This window comes from Echeneis naucrates, chromosome 13 (assembly GCF_900963305.1).
Source record: "Echeneis naucrates chromosome 13, fEcheNa1.1, whole genome shotgun sequence".
Taxonomy (NCBI): Eukaryota; Metazoa; Chordata; class Actinopteri; order Carangiformes; family Echeneidae; genus Echeneis; species Echeneis naucrates.
In genome coordinates this window covers 15,984,447-16,008,531 of record NC_042523.1, presented here as the reverse complement: position 1 = coordinate 16,008,531, position 24,085 = coordinate 15,984,447, and the positions used below count along the sequence as shown (strand labels likewise).

General features: G+C 38.9%; 2 protein-coding genes across 9 annotated transcripts; one reads left to right on the top strand and one right to left on the bottom strand.

Annotated features, from left to right (window-relative positions):
• The first annotated feature begins 358 nt into the window (after window positions 1-358).
• Window positions 359-2,987, top strand: slc19a3a (solute carrier family 19 member 3a). The gene is made up of 7 exons (XM_029518167.1): window positions 359-505; window positions 1,057-1,292; window positions 1,376-1,925; window positions 2,146-2,224; window positions 2,323-2,515; window positions 2,618-2,759; window positions 2,841-2,987. The coding sequence occupies exons 1-7, from the start codon at window positions 359-361 to the stop codon at window positions 2,985-2,987; spliced, it is 1,494 nt and encodes a 497-aa protein (XP_029374027.1).
• A 385-nt stretch (window positions 2,988-3,372) lies between these two features.
• Window positions 3,373-23,845, bottom strand: agfg1a (ArfGAP with FG repeats 1a). Of its 8 annotated transcripts, none has more exons than XM_029518095.1 (14): window positions 23,495-23,845; window positions 16,877-16,970; window positions 14,006-14,121; window positions 13,277-13,442; window positions 12,919-13,081; window positions 11,469-11,588; window positions 10,244-10,315; window positions 8,169-8,384; window positions 7,410-7,593; window positions 7,210-7,289; window positions 6,439-6,555; window positions 4,777-4,932; window positions 4,482-4,588; window positions 3,373-4,184 (listed from the first exon to the last, which is right to left on the bottom strand). In XM_029518095.1, the coding sequence occupies exons 1-14, from the start codon at window positions 23,659-23,661 to the stop codon at window positions 4,125-4,127; spliced, it is 1,818 nt and encodes a 605-aa protein (XP_029373955.1). In that variant the 5' UTR covers window positions 23,662-23,845; the 3' UTR covers window positions 3,373-4,124. The 8 variants fall into 8 exon arrangements, with proteins under 8 accessions (XP_029373955.1, XP_029373957.1, XP_029373956.1 ...); XM_029518097.1 differs by having other exon boundaries at window positions 10,283-10,315; XM_029518096.1 differs by having other exon boundaries at window positions 11,469-11,585.
• Window positions 23,846-24,085: the final 240 nt, after the last annotated feature.

Here is a 24,085-nt window from a genome sequence, read left to right as displayed (position 1 = left end):
TCTATCTTGTCCTCCTCCACTCTCCACCTTAACCCTCTTTCACTTCTCCATAGAGGTGCTTCCAGAGGGGCATCATTGCCATCGCCTATCAAAACAGCAAAAATAAGCAATTCAGCTGCAATTATCAGTAATTGGTGGAAGATAAAATCCTTATCTCTGTGCCTGTTCAATTTATTACACGTGTATCTTGGTATAAGCTGGACTGCCACTAAGACCGTGCTGCCCTTTGATCAGGTTGTTGATTGACAAACCGCACACAACATTTAGGTGTTTTCTTTCAAGGAGGCAGGACAGACAGAGCAGCACGCAGAGAAACGTGGTAGACACACATCAGCAGCGGGTAGAAAAACTGCTAAAGATGAAGGCAGTTAAGAGGTGGAGGTCAGACTGGAGGTATCCCACCACCCTGTTGTGCATATATGGATTCTTCAGCACGGTCAAACCCCTGGAGCCTTTCCTCATCGCATTCCTGACAGGACCTGACAAGAATCTGACAACAGAGCAGGTTTAAAAGGAAATCGTTTTCAGCAGATAATGAATGAACTATTTGGTTGTAAACGTGATTACATTTAACTGCTAATTATGAAAATTAAGTACAACATATCTGGTGAATCACAGCTAACAGCTAAATAAAAATATTTGTAACATTTTGTATATGGTGGAGGGCAACAGGGGAAATGGTGGTCACAGAGTGTGGTGTTTGATTCCCGGGCCTAGGGCCCTTCTGTGTGGCGTTTGTATGTTCTCCCTGCACAGGTTCTCTCCGAGTACACCAAAAACATGCATATTTAGGTTAATTGGTGACTCTAGATTGCCATCATGTGAGTTACATCAAGATATTCAAATAAACTTTCTGTATTCGAGGAATATATGTGTTGGTAGATGACTAATGAAACAGAATTGGTGTGCAGGTAATTTTGGTCATCTGATTAAAATAATTACCCAATAAAGATAACGCCAACACAACATCCTTGAGCCTTGCAATAAAACATCACAGTTTCTGGTCTCATATGCAATGGCGCTATCAAATTCACCAAATTGCTGTTTCCTCATCAGGTTAATAATCAAATTTTCCCAGTATGGACGTACTCCTACTTGTCTGTGTTGGTGCCAGTGTTCCTGCTGACGGATTGGTTGCGATACAAGCCTGTGGTGATATTCCAGTGCATTGCACTCTTCATCACCACAGCTATGCTGTTATGGACTAAAACTGTACTGGCCATGCAGACCATGCAGTTCTTTTACGGGGTGGTGACAGCCAGTGACGTGGCTTATTTCTCCTACATCTACAGGTAATGTTTTGAAGTTCAAAATGCCCCCAGGTGTCAGGAAAGTGTATTTTTTGCTATACACATTTGCACGATGTTTATTACAGTGTGATTGATCTGAAAAAGTACCGGAAGGCCACCTCTTACAGCCGCAGTGTCCAGCTCCTGGGGTACACTGTGGGCTCTGTTCTGGGTCAGCTGCTCGTCAGCTTCAGCCTCATGTCCTACAGTAACATCTTGGTGTTCACTCTGGTTCTCACTGCCATTGCTCTGCTCACTTCCTGCCTCCTGCCAATGCCACAGCAGAGTATGTTCTTCCATCGCAGGCATAACGTACAAAAAGCAGACGCAAAGAGCGATGGGGATGAGATGGTTGATGCCACAGAATGCACTAATAGACCAAAAAACTCTGTAGAAAAAATAAGAGATGGAAAGATGGATACAATCGAAGAGACAGATGAGGATGCTGTCAAAGAAGAAAACACTTATGGAGCTGAGCACTGTGAGGAGTCAGTTGGTAAAGAAAGCTGCAGTCAAGTTTTCCTCCACCTGTGGAGAGACTTCATCCAGTGCTATTCCTCCAGAGAGCTGCTCTACTGGTCAGTGTGGTGGGCTTTGGCCACCTGTGGCTATAACCAGACTGTCAACTATGTGCAGGTTAGTTATGAATAATGAAATCATTTTTAAACATTAAAAAATTATGTTATCTGCAACAACTGCAGCTATGCAACGACAGTCAAAGGTCACAAATTGAGATTGTTCTTCCAGCTTAATTTGTTGATTTAACTGAGGCAAATGAAACTACAATTTTATACATTAGATGCAGGACGTCCACTTTCTGATACATGATAAAAGGGATATGCAATATAACCTTTAGGTGTTGTGGGAGCATGTGCAGCCATCTCAAAACATCAGCATCTACAATGGAGGTGTTGAAGCCGTTTCCAACCTGTTAGGTAAGCAACAGATGGAGGTTTGCAGGAGAGAATATCAATTAGAAAATGTTAGTTGGCAGCTCCACTGAAATCCATCGTCCTGTGTTTGTGTTTTGCAGGTGCAGCTACATCCTATGGTATAGGTTTCACTGAGGTGAGGTGGGACAAGTGGGGAGAGCTGGCCCTGGGGGCTTTCTCTGGACTTGGGGCAGCTGCACTTTTTCTCATCACCTTCATCAACAACATATGGGTCTGCTACACCGGCTATGTCATTTTCAAGTGCCTTTACATGCTGCTGATCACAATAGCAATGTAAGAATGTTGTGTCATTTGATAGAAGGAGGTTCATACCTGATCTCATAAGTCAGATCTTGTTTTATTTGAAGAAAAACACCATTCAAATCATCCTCCCAGGTACCAAATTGCAGCTGACCTAACAATGGAAAGATATGCACTTGTATTTGGAGCAAATAACTTTGGAGCACTGGCTTTACAAACAGTTCTCACTTCTATTGTGGTCGACAGTAGAGGACTGGGCCTGGCCATCATTCCTCAAGTGAGCTTTTTAAATCAGAAAACATGTGTAGCAGGAATATTTCTATCTCCACATACCTATGCATCGTGTGTTCTTTCACAGTTCATCATATATGCCAGCTACTTCTCAGGCATTGCTCTTCTGTTTTCACTTCGGGGACTGTTTACCATCTGGAGAGCCAAGACGAACAAAACAGAGACAACTCCTGACAAAAATGAATCTCTTGTTCTGGACGAACAGGGATTTTGAAGTACAAGGAGTCTAGAACTGCAAGTTTAAAATAATCACTCCTGTTTTGGATCTCTACTGTGTCTAAATGCAGCTTTGGTCACTCCCCCCCCACCACCAAAAAAAAGAATAAAATAAAAATAAATAAATAAATGAATAAATAAAGTTGTAGTAGTTCAAATTACTGACTGCAACAAAATGTATCTCATTTTTTTCATTTTTTTTATTTTTTTATACAAAACGGATATACAAGATTTCCATACATCCATATAAATGAATGGTTCGGTCATTTCGTCATACTTAAAATTCATTTATTTATATATACACATATGTGTGTATAAGTATATATATATATATATATATACACATATACATATACATACATACATATATATATATATATATATATATATATATATATATATATATATATACTGTATATATTTACATATTAAATTAAAATTCTCTAATACCCAATGTAAGTGGTTTTCAGTTCATTGTTCTTGTTACCCACATGTGGGTTCGCTATAGTTCAGGAGCAGCAGGGCAGGGGATGGCAGAGAAATGAGACCCCTACCCATCCCTGATGCAGCATTCACTCCTTTTTTCACCTTAACAACAGAATATGCATTTCTTTTTCTTAAGTGGGAATAGTTTACCTTAAAAGGATCCTGCACAAATAGTTTGGTTCTTTACAAAGACGGCAACTGGCAGTACCCATTAGCTTTTCCAAATGACAGCTCTGTCTTAACAAATCGTGTTAGATACAAATACTGATATGCACATCGAGCTAATTTCCTAAAGAAAAATAGTATTTACAGAATTGCAGCATAATGAATGGAATACAATGTATGCAATAACTTAGTTTTCAGCCAGTTTGATTACACATTGTGGCTCAGTAGAGAACTGGCCATTTCACAGGTTAAATAGAGAAGAGGGGATCAACCTCTCCCTCTGCACACACCATCACTTTGTTTTGTAGCCATAGACAGTATCAGCATGACTGTCTGTCATATTGTTCAAATAGTGACAAACTGCAATAAAAAATACAAATTCTTACAAACATTGTGTTTTTAAAGCTACTTGTGAAACAAAACAGTGCAATAGGTGCAAGCGCGCCAGTTGTTGACCCTGTCATACAGCTGATTGAATGGATTGCTATAAGAAGGGATTTGTTGAAGAGCCTCCTGCTGGATACTGTGCAGATGGACCAGCACCCTGGAGGAAGAAAGTGTGATACAGACAGTCAGAGAAATACTTAGTGTAATGAAAGGTAAAATATGTCCAGTAGTCTTAATATTATCACATCCAGAGTTACTGCTAGCACTGCTAGCACATTTTTCTTTTAAACAGAACTACCATTGTTCTGCCAATTCATAATCAATAATAAATTCACCCGAACTAAAAGGAGGTAAAATATGAGTCATTTCTATCAGAAAATCTTGGCTCATTGAATTGAAGCCCCTTCATTTGTTTCTTTTGCAGGAGATCACACCATGTCGCCCACTTACTGACCAGGAAAGGGTTGCTTGAAACCATAGGTCCAGGTCCAGGTCCAGGCATTGCCTGCCCAAAAGGAGTCACAACAGGTTTGGCCTGACCAAAAGCAGGGATACCTCCACCTGAAAGACATTTACATGGTTATTTAGGCCATATCAAGAAATACACATACAACATCAAACATAATATTGCACCACTGAACAATGCTGACAACTACTAGTCAGTCAAAAGCACATGCAGCATTAAACTTCTGGATAGCCCCTAATGCCGATAACGGTAAACTACACATTCCACAGTCAGGCATACACACCATTGGGTTGTTGGGGATATGCAGGAGGCTGAGGGAAAGGAGCCTGGCCAGGAAAGGGTTGCTGGAAGGTTCCACTAAAGCTGGTGGGGAGGTTGTAGGCTGCAGTATTCCCAAATCCAGATGGCATACTCATGGACCCTGTGCCAAATGAGGCCGCTACACAGCAGGACAGCAACTGGTTAAAGAAGTCTATACAAGACTCAACCCCTAAACAACTGTAGACTCATAAAACATGCACATAAAAACTGATTTAGTTTAAACCTTTTGATTCTTATTATTCTTTTTTTTTTTCAAAATTATGGCATACATTTTACAGTATATACAGACTTGCCAACTTAAAGTTGACACTCATCAAAAACACAGGACTTTAAAAACATGGGGTCCTTTAATATCAGCAGTTTCTTAGAAAGCAGTATATTGTAGTACAGGAAGCTTAAATGACAAAATGGACAGACAACTTGGGATTAAAGACAACAAACAGTCAACAAAATAAATAGATACAACAACACATTAGGAAATATAAAAATCAATTATGCCATGCAGTAGGTTTGGTCACCGTTAGTTTGGCAGGTGAACAACTACACACCACTCTAATCAATAGTGTCATTCCTTCAAATCCTACATGGCATGTGTTGGTTGTGTTTTAACACATGCTTATTGTGAAAATTTTCCACTGTGCAGTTAAACTATTCTAAGAAAGACAACTAGCTGGCAATTGAACGATCCAATACCTGGTACAAATGCTACATTCAATGGACATTAAACTGCCAATGACTAAAATTGAGTAAACATATGAGCAATAGCTCTTGCTATTGAATGCAGCATTGTCAAGAGAATAGACCCAATAAATATGTCACTAATAAGAGGAAAATGTTGAGGGAGCCATTGTCTTGAGAGAATAAGACATGCAATAAATAATTTAACCTTTCATAAATATTTCCTTTAAACAAAACAAAGCACATCGCTCAAAACTTTGGTAAACTTTCTGACTTCTTGTTGATACAGTAAACTAGTGAATAAGGCTTGATTTAATAAAACTTCTTTGCTCTGCAGCTCGGGCTGACACATTCCTATGAAGACATGATACTGCAGGAGCCACTCATTTTGATCTCAGGCTAAACCATTCTTCTCAGTGGTGAAATTGTGTTATATTTTGTCACACCTGTACTTCTGAATCTGGACACTATGCTCCCCACATTTTCCTGATACATTTGCAGCAGGAAAAATGAGTTGCTGCTACAGCAAGGTGCAGGAAAGCAAAAGGGAAAACAGAGCACAAGAGAACCTACCAAAGGTGGGAGGATAACCCTGCATATGAAGAACCCTCATCAAGCCTGTCCAGCATGGTAAGAGTAATCAGACAAACAACTGAATCTCATATTGTCCATTTCAATCTGTCGTCCATCTCTCTTCTGTACAAAATTAAATGGCAATATTGTTCCTGCTCCACTTCCCACAGTAATATCAATATTCAGAACTGTTTTTGAATTATAATACTGTTTTTGGCACTCTGGTATCAGGCATTGTTATGGCAATGGATGGTCTGGCAAAGATTGCTAATTTGGGTGTGCAAGGTAATCTAATACATTATACTCTGGGTGTATGATAATGTAAATATAAAATACTCCACATTCACAGACAGACACACACACATATATATACCTGCTGCTGCTGCTGCTGCTGCTGCAGCATTTGCTGTTCTGCCATTGCTCTGGAATGGGTTTGTGGGAGCTGTTGCTGGGGCAACTCCAGCAGCTACAAATGGATTAGTTGACTGAGCTGTTGGGAGAGAGGTATCAAATCACCTAACATTTGTACAGAACTGGAACATGATCTGAATGTAATACAAATAAACAAAAAGATTGATCCCTGCAGTAGGTACCACTTTAATATGTTGATGCCCACTGCCAGTGGACAACTTGTACTTCAATTATCTGGAACCCTAACTTTGGTTCATCAGTTTCCCAAACCAAACTGATCATGGCTAAATCCTTTTCGGCAAACAATGCCTTGTAGTAAATTTGCACTAAGATGATAAAATGTCATGAGACATGTTGGCAGAAAAACAAACAAACAAACCATCTCCCCAGTAAATAATAAAGTTCATCAATGTCCTAGATATTATGTTTTTTCAGATTGATGGTCTCAAATTGCTTCTGTCCACTGCTCTTTACATTTCAATTATGACAGCCCTCCAAGTCCCAAAAAGCTCAAGATATTGAATATTGCAGAATTCCAGCAGCTAGAATTGCCCATAGTAAAGTGTGCCTCCTTCTTTAGATTTTCTATGTAAACTATATTTCTGTAGTTTATATATATATATATATATTTCCCCCCCCCCCCCCCCCCCCCCCCCCCCCCTGACTTCATGTATGGACAACAATAAGAAGAAATCCCCCCAAGAGAAAAAACAAAACATGTGCCTCCACTTACCTCCAAAACTTTGAGCCATGCCTGGCAGAGCCTGCTGTGCTTGTGTTGAAGACACCCCAGGCTCTGAGCCAAACATACCTCTGCAGAGGGGAAAAAAAACAATATATTGACTTATTGGGGCAGCCAGCCAAATGATAAAACCAGAAACAAATTCACTTTTAGAATTTTGAACTGTACTCTTATGATGTGCATGGTCTCACCCTTGTGAGGTGCTGGTGGTGTTGTAAACACTGGTGGCAGGGGCTGAGGAACTGAAGACAGTATCAAGCTCAGCTAGAGCAGCATAACGGTCACCCCCTGACGGCATCACTGGCTGTTTCTGAGGCAAACCAGTCACTCCTGCTGCTGCCGCAGCTGAGCTCACCCCCCCAGGAATACCAGCTCCTGTAATAGAATCAAATAAGAGCAGAGCCCAGTTCAGTCTATCTTGACTCAACTAAACCAGGAGGATGGTTCAAATTAGTTGCTGGAGATAGCTGCCCTTCTCAACCTATTAAAAATAATGGGGAATAAATGTTCAGTCATTAGGAAATTAGCATTTTCTAGCACAGAAACACATGTAATATGAACATCACGTGACATTAAAACTCAGATGAAACCGAGAAACAAGGTTTTAATTATAACAAGGGGGTTTTTCACCATGTGTTTTTGTTTGTTGTTTCTACAGAGACTGGTTCTCTAACACTGAAACCAGGAGACTGATTTTGGAGAAAAAAAAAGAAAAAAAAAACTATTGTAAGGCAATCTCAAAATGCAACCGCGCTTTGGCCACTTGTGATACAGAATTAGATGTTTTAAGAGCAACTACGCGATTCCCTGCACTGAGAAAAAGAATCATGGGGACTTAATTCTATGTATCTGATTATAAATAATTTATGTTGTGTCAACTTCCTTGTTCAGTAAATCCTCTATCCCTACAGCTGAGATTTAAAAAAAACAGCTAGGCAATAGAAGTTTACCTTGCTCTGTTTTGGGAGAGCTAAACGTGTTATCCAGGTCAGCGAGGGCTGCGTATCTATCGGCAGGGATGCTAGTACTCTGTACAGCATCTTTGCCAGCTCCTGTGGAGTTAGTCTGGGAGGAGGAACTGAAGGATCCAAAGTCAGCACTACACGATTTGGGGAAGTTGTCAAAATTTGCAAAATTGGCATTGGCTACTCCCCCTGAGGCGCTACCTGTACAAAAGAGAGAGATTAAAAAATCGTGAGGGGACCTTTATTGTTGGATTTGAGTGACAGCATTAAAATGGTGGATAAGGAGGGAGCTTCATACAGGGCAAAGTTGCAGTGGAATCAGGGTAGGGATGGGATATCTTCCTTATCTCTAGGATAGATACCATGCTTTTAAAAGAAGTATCCAATATTGCACTATCCCGACTGCATATTATCGTAGGAACTCAGGGAAAGTTAAGTTAAAAATAAATATATAAATATAAATAATATATAAGTGAAATGATTTTGTTAGAGATACATGATGTACAGAACAGTAAATTTCTGAGAAGTTCTGTACCTCCCTATGGATCATGGAAGTTACAGACAAACACAACTAAAAATATATTTAATATGACACGGAAACCATCTTGATACTTCAATGAAAAAGTTTGTCTCCAGAACCAGCCTGAAACAACAGTTGAGCTATAATGAATAGACTAATTTGATCAGGTCCAATATTTTACCGAGCATATAAGTAATTCTTATAAGTGACTGAATTGAATAGGGACGTTGTTCAAGAAGTGCTCATATTTTACCATGTTAGACACCTACAACTGACATTTTTTTCATATAATACCACTCCGGCAATCACGCTAATTGGTGTCCTTTCTTTGTTTTTATAATGCTTGAGGAATTTACAACATAGTAAAATATTCTTGGTATATCAGTAACGTGATATTCTTTTTCACTAACCTCACAGAATTTTGACATGTTATTTCTGAATAAAAAACAGTAAACAAACAAAATGTTCACTAAGGTCAGGCCTGATGTAGGTCTCTCTGCTTTTTTGTATTCTGTAATCTAAGGTCAGTCTGCCTCAGCGCTGTGTGAGCAGTAGTTCGAATGCGCACACAAAGCAGTATATTTCTCTGCCCCATTAAGTAAGTGATTGTGCTCCACTGCTCCTGTAAAAATCACATGTAGAGGTGATCATTTTAATTGTCTCATCAATTTTAAATGTAGAACCTTTTTGCAGGCAGGACATTGCTTGGTCTGCAACAATACAGTTGAAAGGTGGAGCACAATGAAAGACATTGAAAGTATAACTAGAAGTACCATAGTCTTTGGTGGTGAGAGTATAATTACTAAAAATGCCTTCTTTCTCCTTTACAATCATTTATTCTTAACCAATATGTCACGGCATTCTATGCTTAGTGTAATTAATTTAGAAAAAAACAAACAAACACGTAAATGGTGGAAACTCTTTAACAGGGATGTACAAAAATAGATAGCTCATACAAGTAAATGATTTATTTAACAGGCTTTCAGAGAAGTAGTCAGAAGGCTTAAATGTTTTTACCTGTGCGATGTCAGCTCATATTTAGGTTTGTTTATAATCCAACTTATACGAATTTACATTACTCTTGCCCTGCTCACCCCTACCTGCTCCCAATGATGGATTTAGGGAATTCAACTCTACCTGTAATAAACTGTGTAGAAACATATACTGTCAAATTTTAACCACATAATTTATAAAATGATAAAAAGACCAACTAATATGGAAAGAACAGTACAATGAACTGATTCTAGCCTTGCATTAAGAAAAATAATGATTATTCACTTTGATTCAATTTGACACCATTTTAGTTTTGCTCTTATGTTTTTCCATTTAGGTAATCTCCAAAGGTATCATCAATAGTCACAGCAACTGTCAAAGCTTATTAACCCTGTTGTTAATGTGTGAGACAGTTGACTGTGAACACAAAAAGAGCTACATGCTGAGACAAAATATTTCCAGGGAAAGGATGATCAGAATGATTACGCATTAGATGCAGTAGAAAGGGTAAAAGCTATTAAGAGGGCAAACCCAGAGAGAGACTTACTGTGTGCACCCTGGAGAGGCAGAGCAGAGGCAAACTCACCCATACTGCGGCTGGATGAGAGCACAGTGAATGCTGGCAGCCAAAAATCAAAGGAGGGAGGGATGGCGAAATGGGGCAATTCGCAGTGTGAGACAGGGCATAGAAACAAAGACAAGACATCAACCAAATTTAAAAAAAAAAAGGAAAAGAAAAGCATGAAGTCAATGAAAACCAACTGCTGCTGAAGCAAAGGAGGAAAAACATGACAGAATGGATGGCTGAGGGCAGATAGCTCAGTCAATCAGTGTCTGTGAGAAAGGGATTATCTTACAAAGGCACTAGAGAGGGGGGGAGTTTCATCATCAGGCAATAGTCATGCTAAGGAGATCACTGTGCAGTCAAATGCAGTCACAAATATAGACATCCAGCAGACGGCACTGTAACGCATAACATTTTCCTGAGACCAGGCCCAAATAACATTTTTAGACTAAAACACACCAAATTAAAGTTTCAGGTTTTAGAGCAAAGATAGTTTCGACTAAATCATACAGCCTGTGTTTCTCTTGCCAAATCCCTAATATGCAACATAAATATTCTGATGTTTAAAAAACTATGTGGTTATATTGCCGCACGTCTTCTGTCAATGTAACTTTCTACCTTAATGACTGCACAGTGATCTTTAGCTACTTGGCCAGAATAGCACACTCAAGAAATATTTGATTAATTGTCTACCACTAGAAAATTAATTCAATTTACACTACAGTGGAGTACAGTGGTCTATAGCCATGAACACCCTTAAAAAAACCGAAGAAATCATTGAATACTTGGTCACACAAGTATTTCAAAATTAGATCATCTCCAAGTGGCAGTTAAAGTCAATTCTTCTACTGTGTTTGTATAGCATGCTTCTCTCGAGCAAACTGTTAATGCTCTATTACTTAGATACACATTATGTAATCATTATGTTATGTACTCTGCCACATTCAACGGCAATGAGCTGAAGTATAGACCAAATATTTTGCCGTTAGTGAAAGTGGTGCAGTTTGACACTGGATGAATGGACACTAAACACATGGGAAAGAAAGAAATAACGATGAACTCATGACCAACAGCATGCTCCATTTGAAGAGGCTGTCTGTGTTAAACGTATTTATACATTGTATAGTCAGGGGAAATATAATTCTATAAGCAAATATCTTTGTGGGAGTGATGTGGATGTTCATCCAGTGAAGAGAACATGCTCTACCTGTATTTGAGGGTTGGAATGGGACTTGGGGTGCGGAGGGGAAACCACCTGTCGACCCAGAAGTGCTCCCGAATGCATCGAAATTTGCAAAGTCTGCATTTGTGGTGGCATTCTGTGCTGCTGGAGGTGATGTCAGGATGAGGTTGAAACGGATGAGCAAAAAGACAAAATGAGAGGATAACAATGGATGGGATGGTAATAGAATGGAGTTAAACATATGACAAGGCATGGATAATGGAGTGGAGGGGAAAAAAAAAAACCCAAAACAAACCAATGGCTTATGTGCTAAATATGAAAGATAATACCATGGATGTCAGCTTTAAATGCAAGCAGGATTGCTTGACTTTTATCCCCTCGAACCAGATACTATCTGGACTCCTTGTTGTCTACATACCATGTGAGATTGAATTTGTGCAATTAAGACTGCACAAATCATTTATCCGAAAGGTGACTTTCTGTGGTCATGCTGGGCGCGTGGATGCCGCTTAAGTTACTGAATTAAGGGCGAAAGCTGATGGCTCTCTAAAGGGAATATGATTACTTTCACCATGGGAAGCAAACTCTAATGGCCCCATGTTGTAGACAATAATAACCATGTAGATGTTTCTGTCCATAGCACCTCCAACACTGATTTTCATGCGATGTTCACAAAAATGTCTGGATTCTGATTACTTAGAAGGAATTTGTTATTTTTTTAGTAACAGGAATGAACTGCGCATTTAAAATTAATGTGCCAGATTTAAAGGTCGGAAAAGAACTGAAAAAAGAGTAAACAATACTCAGTGATGGACACACAAATGTGATTTGGAAAGTTTGACATATTTGCCTAAAGCTGAAAGTTCAAAGAGCTAGTATCAGGAGGAGGAAGGAGGTCATTGCAAATTGCAGAGCTAAATAATGTCAGCCACAGTTGCAGTGGAAAGGTGAGAAGACTGGAGAGCAAAGAGTGCTAAAACAGGAGAGAATGAAGTCGAATGTAAGACCAAGGGAGTGAGAGAGGGACAGTGAGAGTGAAATGTGTGTGTTTTTGATGGGGTGGCGGGGTCAGTATCACAGAGATTCTGCCTAAATCTATATGGGGTATTACTGATTGCGACAACTCTGCATGTCGCCTTCTCTTGAAGCACCGCAATCATGAAGGCTAATGGCCACAACAGCATTCACTGAGGTTTAGAATTTACATCATTTGATTTATCCTTCTATACCAAAAGAGATACACATGTTGAAATGCATATACAATGAATCGTCATATTTTAAATGAATCAAATCACATTTTTCCTCAAGACAGTGAAGGAATTTAGCCTGCAACTGGAAGCTGTGGCAAGTGCTCCTTTTGGTTTTTTGTTTTGCTTTTTCTTTTTTTTTTCCCGCGTCAGTGTTTTTTTGCATGATATGTGATGATTCATATTACATATACAGTACATATTCAAGCAATAACTGTATTCCTTACTTGTGTGGCTGTTGAAATGTGCAAAGTTTGCAAAACTGGAGCTGGCGGCTGCATTCAAGTTAGGCGGGGCAGCAAAGATGTCTCCACCCAAGTCACTGAGGAGGTCAAACTTCTTGTCATGGAACTGCTGCTGATGGGTTTGTCCACGGCTGACCACAGGAGACTGGGGGACAGGAGATGGATTTGAATACATCTGCATGCAAGTGTATTTAGGTACACTAACAAGAAAGAGTTTTTTTGAAAGCAGACAGGTAATGTGTGGTTTTGAATGGCTTAAGTTACTTCAAATAATTTGTTATATGATAATCACCTATGTCAATAATTACACATTGAACATGTATGTAATCATAAATCTCACCTGATTTGGTGGTGTACTCTTATTGAGGTGTAGGGAGGGAGCTGACTCCCCCAGCAGGGATTTGAGTGGTCTAACCTCCGGGGTGCTGCTTGTACTGCTGTTTGAGGAACCCGAGATGGAAGCATGGACCGATGCTACTACCTTGGCCTGCTCGGGAGGTACGTACCTGTGATAAATTCCATATGACAAGTTAAATCAAATGACATAACAAGAAGCATTGGAAACTATAGCACCAAAAAGGAAAGAAAAATATAACTTGTTAAATGTACAGCATAGCATATGACAATTCAGTGTTTGGTATCTGATGCGCTTGACTAATCTAACATCACTAGCCAACCGCTATACAAAATCAATATGTACTTTTTAAGACCAATCCATAATTTGGTCTGCCCTTAGTCATACTTGTCTGACTTCTAATTAGTTATGGAACTCAACAGTAATAATGAAACAACTACGCTAAATCTCATACATATTTGAAAACAATCAAAACCTAGAACTTAATGGAATGACAGAATTTCACACATAAAATAGCTTCACAGTACTGACCTAAATTCTGTGCAATTAAAGAAGCGTATCTGGAGGTTTGATTGAAACTAACTGCTATGAGCTGCTTGTGAGACTCTCCAAGCCATAGAGAGGGAAAATACACAGACAAGCTACAAATCTGCACTGTGCACATTGTCAAAGCATTATTCATATCTTTGCACTGCCAGCAACAAAACAACTTACCACCTCTTCTTCTCATATTTTTCTTGAAGGAACTCCTTGACTTTTTGTGGTTCTCTGAAGTCTGGTACTGAGGAGGTTCTGTCATCATAAAGGCCAAGCCAAATCTGTTTACATACCTAAAGGCACACAAGAGATCAAGTGAGTTCTGGTACAACATTTTTGTAGCACACAAGTTTAGCAATTGTTAACATAATTGACCATTAACTAGTTTAAGATCAAAGGAATGCTGCGTTGACTAATAATTAAAAAAAAAAAACAAACAAAAACAAACAAACAACAACAACAAAAAAAAACTTTTGGTTGTTTGTTTTTTTTTTTACAGCAGACAAAATTTTCATGGTGCAATTCACAGATGAACGCCTCTTGTAAATAATTGAACTTAATGATATAGTTTGAGTCTAGCATGAGTTAGCCCCCTGTTTGGAAATTCAGCTTGAATATGGCTGTGGTGTGTAGAAACACAAAGTTTCACCTGAGACATGAGTTTTTGATGTTCGCATTCCTCAAGTACTTTCCTAATCCTGTAAGGAAAGATTTATATACTTTGTGTGGGTGCAGTCAGTATACAGTGTAGCATTGTAGGAGGAATGATAGAGTTGCAAGAGCATGCACAGTTTTTGTTGTACATACACTGCTGCTACATCTTTGGCTTGCTTTACTGCAAATTTACACACTAACAGCTCAAGCTCACCCTTTGTTATTGATTAGTTAGATTGGCATCTGGAGCTGCTGAAAATACAGTTTTTCTGTGTCAAGTGCTCTCTATGGACAGACAAGAAACAGCTTGAATGTAGTGGTATTTATATAGCAGCCTTGAAGGATATTTGCATCAGCCCCAACCTTGAGTCTCCTGCATGTCTGCCTGAGCTGCTACTTTGCTACAGCTTTTAATAGGCTGTGTTTCCCAGGTGACATTGCTCTATTTCATACTCTGTTCACCAAAAATGGTTCTTGAATGAGGATACACTTCAGTTCTTCTGTCTTATACAGATACAAGGTGCAAGCCAAAGTGGTTGTGATGGGAATGCAAAAGTTGCAGCACTTGAATGGCAATCATACATTGCATTGTTTAAGACTACTCATCCAACACATTACATTATTTAAAAGCATAAACAGGTCACTCCTATTTATTTCTGGCACCTTTTAATGGTAGACTTCAATTATGACAGACTCAAAATCTTGACAAACTTATGATTAAATCCCAACCAGAGCCCACCACCTGCCTCTCTGAACTAACTAAGTCGAAAAGAAGAAAAAAAAGGAAGAAATGTACAAAAGGATGTGAAGGCAGTCTTAAAGAATGGGAAAGGGCCAGAGTGAGAGATTTCAACGCATCTAAATAAAAGACACTGGAAACTTTAAATTGATTAGATTAGATTAGATAATACTTTATTGATCCCCATTGGGGAAATTTGAATGCCACAGTAGCACAAGGAAAGAGAACAGGTGACAAGGAAATTAAATATAACACAGAGGACAGGCAACAAAAAAACATTAGTAAGACATAGACAACAATAAGATAAAATAAAAAAATGCAACAAGAACAAAGTGACAAAGTTGCAGATAAGGTCACCTTAGACCAGAAACTAAATAGAGATCAGTCAGTTAGGTTAGAACTGTTTCTGGTCCAAACAGTGGTTATACAGTCTGATAGCAGTGGGCATAAAGGAGCGTTTTAAGGGTACAGTTCTGCACTGGGTTGGGATGATTCAATGGCTGAATGAGCTGCTCATCAGCCACAGCTTGTCGTGCAGAGGGTTAGAAGGACTGTCAAGGATTGCACAGAGTTTGTCCTTCACCCTCCTCTCAGCCAGTGTTTTCAAACCCACCACTGTTCTAACTTTCCTCACCAGCCTGTTGAGCCTGTGGACCTCGCCAGTCTTGGCAGCGCCCCACCAGCACACTACAGCAAAGAAGAGCACGCTGGCAACCATAGACTGGTAGAAGGTCTTGAGGAGCCTACTAGACACCAAGCAACCTCAGTCTCCTCAGGAAGAACATTGTGCTCTGTCCTTTTTTGTAGAGGGCCTCTGTGTTATGAGTAGTTCATTTAGTGCCAAGTTTCCAACAGCCAACAGCTGAACAGGTTTCATTAAGTAAATACACTGATAATTTCAACATATTTGCTGTGAGGAAATTATTAAAATGTTCTAAATTAACAGGATAAGCTGTTGAAGTTGAACTAAGGTATTAACGTAAACATATAAGCTATTTACAGAAGGAAGTATATGAATTAAGTATTGGGAGTCTGAGCTGAAGCAAGGTATTACATATTATATTTTATTTCTGACAATATACTGTGTACAATTATGTAAGGCTGTTGTAGGACCTATAAGTGAAAGACGTGTTTTGCAGTGATGGCAATGCTGGACTTTGAAAGTAATATACATGATTTGTGTGGGAATATTCTGAGTGCTGTATTGGGCTGCTTTTACATGCGGTTGGGTGGGTTTTGAGTTGCCATTTAGCTGTTTTGCCTTACAGACCTGGAAACCTTGACCTAAATGTACTGTCCTGTGTCAAGATTGAATGTATACAACGTAACATTTTAGATAAATGATTGATTTTAAGTCTTTAATATTTTTTTCAGAAGAAAATTATATATATTATATTATATAATCTTTTCATGTTAAAGATCTAAATATTTGCATTAAGTGGTGCATGGAGGTATCAATGTCTGATAACTGATGCTTCGGTTCCATTTAGATATTGTCAATTAAGGTGTCATGGACACAGCTAGACATCACACAGTCAAACAGTATGTCATACTAAACTGCAGGACAGTCTGAAAAGCAAACATGCCAAAGCAGTGGAAAGGTTGACCCAACTTTAAGCAACAACTGTGACAGGGGAGATAATTGCCATGCTTACTTCATTTCCATGCTTCTGTAGGAACTCGATTTCTTGTTGTGTGAAGGTTGTCATGGAGATAGACTTGACTCTGTGAGGTGGATTCAGTCCCCGCCTGTAGGTGGAAAAACAGAAACAAGACTCAATTAAATTGGAAGACAGTGGACATCCTGCAGATCCCACATCTGAGGACAGGGCCATTTAATTAAAAACAAACTGACTGGCTGTTGTTTGCAACTGGCAAGAGGAAGAAAACATTACAGAATGATATGACAAAGAAATAATAAGAGAGAAAATATTAAGGGATAAGGGGATAAAAAAAAAAACTAATGGAGATGAAGACAATCTTTCTTAATTGCGACTGAGTCAGCTGCAAGAGTGCAGTCAAAGTATGAGCAATCTCCCTTAATATAGAAACTTCCATTATGGAGCAACACCCATTAGAACAGCACAAGCTCTGCTCATTTTCTTCAGCAGGTAACGACTAAGGCCACAATGGCCCCAAATAAAAATGGCTAGTAACTGAAATAGTTGAAAAGAGCCAACATTAGCAGTTAATATTAAGCTCCAGACGTGAACATATTTTTTCTAGTGAAAACTAACATCCTCACAAGTCGCTGCCTGTTTTGCTTCTGAAGGTGACTAATCAGTATTTAACATGCAACCAGTATGCTTTAACTAGAACCAGGCTTAAACTATTTAGCATAACAGCCATCACGATGAGGAAAAGATAAATTACTGATTCACAGTTAAATGCAGGATTGTATCTGAGCACTTGTTAGATCAACTTTCTGTTGTTAGCATTGTTGGTCAGCTTTAACCAAGTCAAACAAAACCAGTGGTGGCTTTCTTTCAGTTAAGTGTTGTACAGAATAAAATAAGAGCCATTCGTCAGATAGAGGCACTTTTTGTTCTTTCTTTACACTGATACTGCACCCATATCAGCAGCAGCTGGATCTGTGCTGTGTATCAGCAGAGAATATAGTCACAGTCCTGAGGTATAAGGAGCATTTTGACAGTAGAAAGTAAAACACCAACCTGTTTTTATGTGGACATTGGAGCATCATGGCATGACATTTAAAGATATTACATAAGTTTAATTCTGTTTTTAAACAGTAACAGGTAACCATCTAATTATTCAGACTCAAGTCTTATGGCAAGAGTCACACCAATATTAACCCCTTCTAATCAAATAACTTTGTGTATAAATTTGTGTACTCTATCATATGTGGCCTTAATGGGCCATAAGACTTTATCTTAATTTACATGTTTCGCATGCATCTGTATGTCTAAATTGAATGTTCTGCCCTCAGCACCTTTTCTACCTTTAATTTTAATGTTTTTTTGTTCTGGCCTGGTATGAACTCTCCAAGGGTGTGGTGGTGGAGGAACAGGCCAGAACTTGTCAAAAAACACACTCAATTCATTCTCTGTGCTTTTGTGTTCTCTTATCTCATACAAGGACATACAATCAATGGCCAATCAATGGATTCACTATTTTGCCAAACATTTTGCTTTATGTTTTTCTAAATCATGTCCCCTTTTTTGCTGACACATTTGAACAAGCAGCTGTTCCTTACTTGGTCTTGAATAAGTGTTTTGCCCACACCACCTGTTATGTTTCATTTGCATCTTCCTGACTCAGCTCTTGTTGTAAATAGATGGTCTTGCAGGTTTAGGAACTTGCGACTTACAATACAGGCCTGAAATGATTAAAGCCAGCACATTTCGTTAAAAGTTTTTTTGACAAGATCTTACAAAATTGAGTTCAGGATTACCAAGCTATTATTGGGTGGCCAATAATAGTTGGCAAACCTTGAATAATTTGGAGATTTGTTAACCATTCAGCCAATATAATACTTTGTTCACGTCTGTTCTTGTATTTATTTTTCAAATACAAAATCAAGTCAAAAAGCTGGACTCACTATCATCCCATATGTACTAACATCAACAACCTTCTAGGGAAATGAGAGCCACAGTGTTGAAATTACTAACAATGCAATACACTCAAAAGAGTCAGATCCTAAAGGCAATGAAATACTAGACATAACTCCTAAATTATTCACTGCTGCCACCCCTTAGTTATTCTCACCCTATTCTCAATAGCTGTATTATAAGGTTTGCAGACATACTGTGGAAAATGAAAAGTACAGATATGAATACTTAAGAATGTGTGTCGTCATTATTACATACATCCTTAGATTATTCTAAAATACCTGTTTTGTGAGGTCGCCGTGACCTTGACCTTTAACTTTTAAATTCTAACTAGTTTATTGTGATGTTCAAGTAGACATGAAATGTAAAGAAATTACCTTCAACTATTCCTAGTCATAGTATGGCTAGGTCAATGGACACAACTTGTACCAGTATGGAGGCATAACCCAAAAAATAAACGTTAATAGGTTGCATCTTTCACAAAATAATGCATTATTATAATAATCTAATAATCTAATTCATGATAAAAGTTAAGCAAATTGTTAGTTCCATCTGAAGTTGGAGAACTGAAATTTCCTTTTATGTATCAATATCAGGAGGTACTGAACCCACGTTGAATAAATTTATTGGTCAAAAAGCAGAAGACAAGAATGTGTGAATGATTCCCTGTGTATCTGAGCTTTGTGTGTTTTTTAATGCCTTGAGGTAGTGATCATTGTCTCATGAAGATGAAACTAGGTCAAACAGAGGGAGAAAGTTCCTTTGGCCTTAAGGCATAAATATGATGGAAGCATCGCAACCTAATCAAGGAAATATAATGCTGGTTATTTTGTCTTTGTTAGTGTAATGTGTTTTGCATTAAATATGGAATGCAAGTCTCTCTTCCTTGACTCAAAGTCTTTCTTCGAAGTCTTATCCCCAAACTTATTAAAGATAAAATATTCTGTAATGTCCTTGTAGGGAAATTTGAACTCCATGCATCCTGCAGTTTCACAGGGACAAAGGAGGGAAGCATCTTACTATGAAAATATAATGTCATGGTGATACATGACCTCATCCAACCACATTTCTGACAGACAAAGCACCAATTCAATATATCTAACTATGGCCATGTGTAGTGACACTGGGTTATATTTTAGGGCAGATTAAATGACAGCAATAAATACAAATTAGATTTTTTTTAAGTGATAAAATATGTTTTTACACCACAATACTGTACACATGAACAATTCTATAACAAACTAATCAACAATTTAATCAATCCATTGTCTAAGTTTTCAAGTTAGATATTAATGCAATATAACATATTGCACAGTAAAATAATTATGACAGTCACTGCTGTACATCACACTGGCTAAGCTAAGGGATGTCAGCTCATTTGCATACTGCAACGCCCACAGGGCGAGAGAAACTGGCAATGTTAAGTCTCAAAAGAGTCGAAAGGCTGCAACAGCCGTCATTTTGCTGCCCCAAAAAATGATTTTGTTTGTGTTAATGTCTTTTGCATCTTTAACAATTATATTAATATGATTAATATGCTTATATGAAAGAAAATGCCTCTTTGGAATTTTACATGTATTTAAATATTAATTACCTTCAATTACAGAGACATGTTTCCTTACCATTACTTGTGTTGTGGACATTTGGTATAAGTGACACCTTCCTACCTCTGACATGTTCTCGTCATTGTTACAGCCTGCTTACTCAGGAACAGAGAGGCCAAATGGGGTTACTTCCTCCCATGTGCTACTTTCTAGAAAGAGTCATTGTAAGTGGTGTACCTCCTGGGAAGGCCTCCACCTTCACAAGGAATGTGTTTACATAGCAGATTCCAACTCCGCCTATTAAACTACCACAACTATGGGAGAAAAAGTGCATTATAAAGTAGGTAATCAAGTAAACTGAAAATTCAACAAATCACCTCTAAGACTGTCTCAACAATGTCCATATCTAACCCAAATATTTAGGGCTTCAAAGATTCTAAAGTTGTAATGTAGTCTTTCAGAATAACTACACACACAAATACTAGTATTAAGTAATAAGTAATAGGATTTTTTTTATATAATTTTTATAATTTTTTATATAATTTTATATAATTCCCTTGTAAAAGACCCCCCCCCAAAAAAAAAAGCAAAATGCAAACTTTGCTCTTGTACATATAACAGTCATAGCAGTAACATGATAACCAAAACAATGAATTTGAGAATAAATGTTTAGGTTCTTTGTCACAACGCTAGCATCTTTACTTTGTAGGATTCAAAGGAAAGTGTGAGAAAGAAAGTGACCTTTCTGCCACTTCCTGTTTCAAACATGAAAAGAGGAAAAAAAAAAAAAAAAAATCACATGCTGCTGATGTAGCAGCCTGGTGAAGGCATACCACTTCCTGAGCCTACAATCGCATAAGGCTTCCTGCAAATATCCGACAGACACAAGTCCTCTTCAACTAGCACTTGTCTGCTGGGATAAAAATTTTCTTTCAAAATTTTCCCCAATGTTTTGTGAAAATAAAAGGTGGGCAAGAACAAAAGCAGTAGACAAAATGGGAGGATTTGTGATCTCAAGCTATTCAAGAACTCAATTAATTCACATTAGAGCCTTTAACACTACAGGGTGAGCAGATGGGAAATTCACAGTCAAGTCCCTGCAGACTCACTAGTGAAGTGAAATGGAGGGCAATCTCTGCCTATCAGCAAGCACATAATTAATCTCATTCTTTTCAGTGCTACAGTAAATAACCTTCAAAGTGGAGACAGCTAAAACAGTTTGCACAGATTAAGGTCACAAACCTAGTCAAACACAGCCTGTATCTTGGATAAAGTGTGACTGACTGACAGCAGCCCTAAAATGTGTCTGAGCAATTATCTGTTTCACTGAACTAAAAAAAAAAAAAAAAAAAAAAAAGGCATTAGTAAGGAATTACTGACTGAGCAACAAATATTTTCTTTCCCAAGCAAAATCATTAGAATTATTGCTGCTCAGATGGAAAATGGCATTTCCATAAAACATTAAGACCAATGGAGACTGTTTCTGATAGTATGAATGAGCAGAACAGGATGTACAAATGAACAGCTTATTGAATTACCTGATTATAGCTCACTGCCAATTCACTCGCCTTAAATTATTTCAGTTACAATGGCTTGAAATATATAAACATTATTTGTTCACAGAAACCAAGACAACCTGTTTGTGAGCCAAAATATAAGCAATATAAACAAACAAGATATCTCAGGACCCTAATTTAGATCTTAGAATATGTATTGAGTTCTGAGGTTCTTCAGGGCAAGACTCACGTAGGGACATTTTTTAGCAATCAATATACAGATGAGTGACAAATAAAGGAAAGACAAATATGTCACTGGAAATCTACTGCAGAAACACTGCAGACATAACTCTTCCAGAAAATATGATGGGACAGAGTGCTGTCTCACACACCAGTGCGGCATTTCCCATTGATTTTTAAGTAAGTTGTAATCTGGTCACTGCAAAGACCATAGCATATGATAACCATTATTTTCATATCCGTTAAAGCGTTCAGTGACCCCTGGTACTCAATAAAAAACAAGGAGCTGTCATCCTATTGTTCTCACTGATCAAATTAATTTGCCACCTAACTCTATGGAATTTGAGGAGAATAGTTTGAGATCCTAAAATATCTACAAAGAGAGATTATGAGCAGATTTGCAAAAAGTTATGCAATATGGATAATATCTGGCAAACAACTCCTCCAAGTGCAATACCATGTTGCCCATTGGAAAATCATAGGAGAACGATAACCATTATAATGCCACACCACTTTGCATTATTATTATTATTATTATTATTGTACACACAAAACCTTTTCACTATGACACAGTTGACAGCTGAACTGAGGTGGGATACTTTAGCTGAATAAGGAGAAACGGAATGCTTCACTAATCCCAAATCCAGAGCTACAGCTGCTTGGTTACACAACTGCAGAGCAAAGCTGTAAATCAAGCAAACGCTATCGAAAGTCAAACATCCAGCTACCCTGAAAAAAAAAAAAAAACCATTGGTGTACACAGGTGGATGTACGCCTGCATATGAGGAAACTACTGACATGAGTGAATTCAACACGAAGGTTTTAGTCGGCCAACCCAAATAGCGCAAATCGTGCCGGCATTTTCTCCTCAATGTAAATGATGCGGCTTTCACTAACCGGTTGCTGCTTATAACACTTGGCAATGTAATCAAATTTAACTGTATTTGGAGCAATGACTAAGTGCAAATAGGATATAAAACGAAACCTCGATCGGCAGAAAAATTAAACGCGCACTCGTGTGTATGCGATGTGTGTGTTAGTGAACCAGAACCAGAACCAGAACCAGAACAGCTTAGCCCGGTTTCAGGGCGGTGCTGGTACTAACAGTTGGCCACCGGCTAACCCGCAGACCTGCTCTCAAGATTCGGGGAAGTTAACGGGCTGGCCCCGGTTCTTCAAGTCACCTAGCATCCCGGCTGCTTGCTAGCTTGCCGTGCTAAACAGTGCCAACCCTCGTACCCCGCCCAACAGCAGCGGCAAGACAATGTCAAAACTCACACTGACACCAGAAGATACCTATCTAACGTTAGCTGGCGCTAGTCGGCTAACTGCTTTAGGTTACCATATGTAGCCCGGGGCGCGCTAAAACGCTATATCGTGTGCGCCATGTCTAAACTAAGGTCACCCAGTAACTCAATACTTACAGGATGCCGGAGCAGGAGGTGCACACGAAGGAGCCCATAGTCATGTTGGCATAGGTTGGGCCGCGTTGGTCGCAGTCAAAGCACTTTCTATTGGGAGGCAAACTCGTCATTTCTCTTAGCATCTTCAGGTGTTTCTCCTCCTGTTTTCGCTTCGCACTCGCCGCCATGCTGAGGGTGGGCTACACAGCAGGATTATGGAGGGGCAAAGGGGGAAGACAGAGGGGGGCAGCTGTAGCTAAAACAAAGGGCTGTGCTTTTTAACGGTAGTCGACCCGTGTTAGAGACAGAAGGAATGGGCAGGTCTGTCTGTTGTCACGGCGGCCTGGCGTCTCCGCGAACAACGAGTTTGAGGCGTCGGATCACGTTCACTAACGGAACAAGAGCATCACCGCCACCTACTTCCGGCTTCGGATGACTAGCATATTACAAGCACGTACAAAATTGTTCAGCTCGTGTGAAAGGCAATTCCGTTCCACTAATAACGTTCATGGAGAATTTAATTGTCACACATAAGTAACGTTGGCCAGGTGTCTATAATATATTGCGCAGAGCCCTGGTGCGTAGTTTTGGTCGGCGTCGACAATAAATATA

What these genes read in the sequence shown, in the direction of transcription:
- agfg1a (XM_029518095.1), bottom strand. Translation starts at nt 23,661, where the DNA reads ATGGCGGCGAGTGCGAAGCGAAAACAGGAGGAGAAACACCTGAAGATG. An exon ending in TACAGAAGCATGGAAATGAA is followed by an intron (nt 14,122 to 16,876) that starts GTAAGCATGGCA and finishes GTGTGCCTTTAG; the next exon opens with GTATGTAAACAGATTTGGCT. An exon ending in TTTCAAGCAACCCTTTCCTG is followed by an intron (nt 4,185 to 4,481) that starts GTCAGTAAGTGG and finishes TTCTTCCTCCAG; the next exon opens with GGTGCTGGTCCATCTGCACA.
- slc19a3a (XM_029518167.1), top strand. Translation starts at nt 359, where the DNA reads ATGAAGGCAGTTAAGAGGTGGAGGTCAGACTGGAGGTATCCCACCACC. An exon ending in AGCCGTTTCCAACCTGTTAG is followed by an intron (nt 2,225 to 2,322) that starts GTAAGCAACAGA and finishes TGTGTTTTGCAG; the next exon opens with GTGCAGCTACATCCTATGGT. An exon ending in GCCTGGCCATCATTCCTCAA is followed by an intron (nt 2,760 to 2,840) that starts GTGAGCTTTTTA and finishes GTTCTTTCACAG; the next exon opens with TTCATCATATATGCCAGCTA.